This window comes from Bison bison, unplaced genomic scaffold (assembly GCF_000754665.1).
Source record: "Bison bison bison isolate TAMUID 2011002044 unplaced genomic scaffold, Bison_UMD1.0 scf7180017864134, whole genome shotgun sequence".
NCBI classification, from domain to species: Eukaryota; Metazoa; Chordata; class Mammalia; order Artiodactyla; family Bovidae; genus Bison; species Bison bison.
In genome coordinates, this window is record NW_011494706.1 from 48,530 (window position 1) to 53,622 (window position 5,093).

Consider the following 5,093-nt stretch of genomic DNA (forward strand, 5'->3'; position numbering starts at 1 on the left):
TTAGGACAATGTACTCTTGGCACCTCCAACAATGACAACCACTACAGCCAACGAAAGAAGTCTCTAAGCCTTCTCATCCGTCACTTTTAGGGCCTTTAGAGTCATCCTGCAATCCAGCAGTAATAAAAAGCATGATCCTGTAAATGCAGAATTATAAACATTAAACTGCTTTTCATCAAACTCAGGACACTTGGCCAGTTACTTGGCAGTAGTAGTCTCCTAACTGTAGGTGATTCCTCTAGACTTTGTTCACACAAACATTGAAACTAAAACTCTCATGGGATGTCTGCTGTTTGCCATTCTAGTAAAAATAAAAGCAATTGTAAATGTGTTACCTAAAAGTATTTGATGGTATAGGATACAAAAATTAATGACACATCATAATTTTAAACTGAGAAGGATTATTTCCTTTGCTCCCCAGCCCTGAAATCCTTCTTTGATACGCATGGGACAAACCTGACCTAGCAATCAGCTGTTTAGGATTCAATTCTGACTGTTAAAATCCTCAATTCTTGTCACCTACAAACTAAGTAAATAGTAAACGTTTCTATGCAAATTCATGTTTTCAAATTTTTAATTTTTGAACGCATCTACTAATTTTCATTTGAATAAAAGTGTAAAGATAAAATAAATAGACCAATTGAATAAATACCAATAAATGTCTGAAACTAGTACACCAACCTAATCTCTCAGAAGTTAATAAACACAGACATTTGATTTTGCTTCAGGCTAAAACTTGGCATTCAGAGTCGATGGTGGAGATGTAAACTGTTTTTCCAAACAACTGTTCATATTGGTTAAGCTGCTTCTTACATGTAAAGCAGTGGGGAAAAGGGAAAAGACAAACACTTTCTCAGGCTTCTTATGATTGTTTTAATCTATTCTGTGCAAAAATATGGCTTACAGTTTATTGCTGCAATGTAGGAACCTGAAGATTCCTGTCCACAGTTTTAACAAGTATTTCTATTACTTTCAGAATAATGACTTCCAGAATTTAGTACTGTACTATTAACAGTTATGCCCTTTCTACTCATGCAGAGAAATTCTCACAAGAGTCAGTGACCCCAAAATGCCCAATTGAAACCGTACCATGACAATTCATTGTTTTCATCATAACTGTATAAACCGGTAACTTGTATCATTTTCCTTTCATGAGGCAATATCACTGCAATTATCATTTCTTTATAATAATTTCAATTATACTAAAATGCTTCTGAAAATAACAATAGGTGACGACAAACCCATGTTTGCATCAGATGTTATCTACTTCCACCTTGACGTGTTTTTTTTCTATACCTTAGCAAAGGTAAGAAAAAGCAATTTCCTTAGTATAGCTTAAAATTTATTTTTTCCAAATAACAAATGATTTTTTAGCATAATTAAAATTTAAATAACCAGTTTGTTGAAGCAACAAGTTGGCCTAGTAAAAGTTTTTCATCTGAACCTTTGAACCTTCATATTCATCACAGTCCATCATCCAGTTCCTTATCTAAAACAGAAAGAGTATATTAGATACATACAAGTAAATTATCTTTTGAATCCTACTTCTATGTCATCATGACTTATGTATACCACAGACGGAGGTGTTAGTGATATGTGAGTACAGGTCCCGAAAACAATCCTAAAAGTTTGGATTTTAAAAAATTGAAATCTTCATTAGGAGTTTTCTCTTTTTTTCTTCTAAAGAAAAACTACAGAAAAAATAATTCAATGCTTTATTTGCTGCATTAGGCAATGGCACCCCACTCCAGTACTCTTGCCTGGAAAATCCCATGGGTGGAGGAGCCTGGTAGGCTGCGGTCCATGGGGTCACGAAGAGTCGGACATGACTGAGCGACTTCATTTTCACTTTTCACTTTCACGCATTGGAGAAGGAAATGGCAACCCACTCCAGTGTTCTTGCCTAAAGAATCCCAGGGACGGGGGAGCCTGGTGGGCTGCCGTCTATGGGGTCACACAGAGTCGGACATGACTGAAGTGACTTAGCAGCAGCAGCATATGTTCATAAAAACAAAAGCAATATTTCAAAGGGACTTTGAAAGGGCAGATGGGTGAAGACTGAAGCATATTTTCTTCTAATCTTGAATGTTGGATCACAGGGCAGATTAGACCACATAATGAAAGTCACAGGCCACTAATCAAATGATAAAAAAAATAAAAGATATTTGCTTTCTGACTTACTCTCCTTTTTGTTAAGAGAGAATTAACTCCTAAATGAACATTTTGATAAATAAACCCCTGAATAGTAAGATTTATCTGTGGAAAATATGTTATGCAGCTGGGACTTAAGCTCTTCTTGCCAATCACGCCAGGGAAGTCTGTTCTAACATTAGCTTCTAAATCCCATGGCAAATTAATTGATACATTGATATAAATGGTTGTCTAGCTATATTGGAGGGATTTGGGAGATGGACGATGAACAGAATGATTTGCCTTTAATTGGCAATTGAAGGCTCTGTTTAGTCAAACCAGTTACTGAGTTCTTGCTTTAGAACTCTATAGTATGGGGTTCCCTGTAGTACTTCTATCATTTTCTATACGAAACATACTTATTCCTATGTAGCATGAAGGGAAGATGAGAATGAGTGAATGTTCTTAATTTGACTTCTTTGGTTAACCTTTGAGACTTTTCATATCCCAATCCCCAGTTTGTGACCTTAAATATGGGATATTACCTTAATGTATTTATTCTTCTGTTTATTATGCTGGGATTGTATACCATAATTACTTTTTAAAAATAAAGTTTAATGTCCAAAAATAATGCTTTATACATACATTGACCCCTTTTGCTGTATGTAAGTTGAGCATCGAAGCCCTCCACTACTACTGTCATTTCCTCAGTTGAGTCCATATGGTAGAATCGGGGGAAATCAGCCACAATCTTCAGGCATCTTGGCTTTCTTTTAAGAAAAAAAAATACCTTCTAAACATCCTACTAAATAAAGATGTTGTACAGGAAAAGTAAAAAACAACTAGCTATAATAATTCAGGAGACCTCAATTATCTCTTTATGTTCATTGATTTTTTTGGTGTTCTTGAACAACTAACATGACAACAAACCGAAAATGTGTGTAATACTGAATGCCACAACTGTTTCCCAGGCTTGAGACTGAGACTCCTAAGTTGTTTTGACTAGGTAACTAATAACAATTTAGATAGGTCTATACAAATTTAGAGACATGAGATGCAAAACCATGAGTGTCTTCCAGCACATTCTTCTTGTCAGAACCATTTAAATCACCATCTTACACAAGTACATATTGAAACTCAACTTTAAGCATTTTATTTTTATGTACATTTCATTTTGTCCAGAAATAAAATGTCTAAATACAGACAGACTGTAATGTTGTATATGTATAGGTTTCAACAATACTTGAGCTGAATAAATGCTTTGTACATTAAGTTTGTCTTTTTAATGGAGTTCACAGCTACATCGATAGAATGGATTCCTCATATCCTTTTTTTTTTATTCTTTTTAAACCAATAACAAGCAGAGAGACAAGTACAAGTTAATATTAATAAGCAGCTCAAATTACACTTGGTTAAACTATGTACAATACAAACCATTCATACAAATGAAGACTAGGATATTGAATTTGTTACAATATGTTTAGTAAAGATAAGACAGACACTTATAACTTACATGGTGTCTGTCAGGCATTTCCCTTCTTATATAATGATCAGAACTTGTTTTAAGCAGCCTTAGCTGGTCTCGACTTTGCAAAAGTCCAATGACTGGTGATGAAAGCTGTAGTCCAGTGTCTGCCCACATGTAAATTCCAAATGTTTGCTCATCTTTACTGAGAACAGGCTCCCTCCATAGAAAAAAGAGCTATCTTGGATCACCTTGAATGTGCCTACTGAATGCTGGAAAAAATTACTACACTTGTTGTGTTCATAAAATAAAGAATACTGAGCTCTAAAAACACATTTTTTTTTCCATTTTAACAAGCATTATACTCCTACAGTAGTATTTACCAGTACAGCTACTCCAAGCAGTAGAAATGCATGAGTGGGGACTATTGATTAGCATGTACTCAAGACATTAAAGAGAGATTTCCATAACAGCAAGTGCTAAAAACCATTCACTGTCTAGTTAATCCTTTTGCTTGATGATCCTTTATCCTGAACCATTATGAGTCAGACAATGAAAGCCCTCTCAACAGGAATCATGACAGACGCCGGCTGAAATGTGTATGTGCGTGTGTTGGTGTACGTCTATGTGTGAGAGCGTGTCTTCAGGTGTGGCTTTAGAATCTGTGGTGATTTTGCGACTATACCAAGAGATGAAGCTGACTGGGCAGAAATTACATCAGGTTGTTTTCCACGAGCGTATTTGCAGTCAGGTGACGAGAGCAGCAGTGTAGACACGTTCCAGGCAACAGATGGGACCTTCTTCTTGAGGTGACAGCCCTGTCATGTGACCTGGAATTCCTCAGGCCTCAGTCTCACCCCCGCGTCCGTCCTCATCCAGAGGGGAAGTAAGGTGTGTCGCTGTGGTAGTTGTAGTCGGGGCACACTTTCTGTACTAGTTTATAATCTGTACTATAAAAGGAAATGTAAATACAGATCACCTTAAAGGGCTTGGAGCAGAGCCAGGACACGTGACTTTGCGTCTGCTCCTGGTAACAGGTTTTTGAAGGGTCATAGTTGCAGAGTGTGTTCTTGGTAGCCTTGTCAACCTTTTCGTACTCAATGCGGCAGTTAAAGGACTTGGAATCTTTGGCATCAATCACGGTTTGTTGTGCCAAGTCGAATTCCACTATTTTCGTAGGGGGTACCAGGCTGACAGATACATTCCCTTGACCAGTGGAATTGTGCCTGAAATAAACGCTAAACGTCCCATTGCCGTGATCGACAATTTTCCCAGTTATCAGCAGGTTTAGTTTCACTGTTTTGATGTTGGAATGAAAATCACCCCATCCAAACATTTTCTTAAACTTGCCCGTCTTAACAATGGGCCTTCGCTTGGCCCTGGGCCGGGGCTCTTGAAGGTCTGTGGAGTTCCTCAACCAGTCCCAGAGGTCTTGCTCAGAATAAGGTTCTGGGGTGTCATATCGCAGGTCTAAATCTGTATCATTTTCTTTGCCACG

At 37.3% G+C, this 5,093-nt stretch overlaps 1 protein-coding gene across 1 annotated transcript in view; it reads right to left on the minus strand.

The window, feature by feature from the left end:
• Positions 1-3,441: 3,441 nt before the first annotated feature.
• The window catches only part of NXPH1 (neurexophilin 1), a 363,280-nt gene continuing 361,628 nt past the window's right edge, over positions 3,442-5,093 (minus strand). Inside the window, exon 4 of the mRNA XM_010839714.1 lies at positions 3,442-5,093. This exon is cut by the window's right edge and continues 4 nt beyond it. Within this exon, the coding sequence (XP_010838016.1) occupies positions 4,467-5,093 (627 nt within the window). The 3' untranslated portion in view covers positions 3,442-4,466.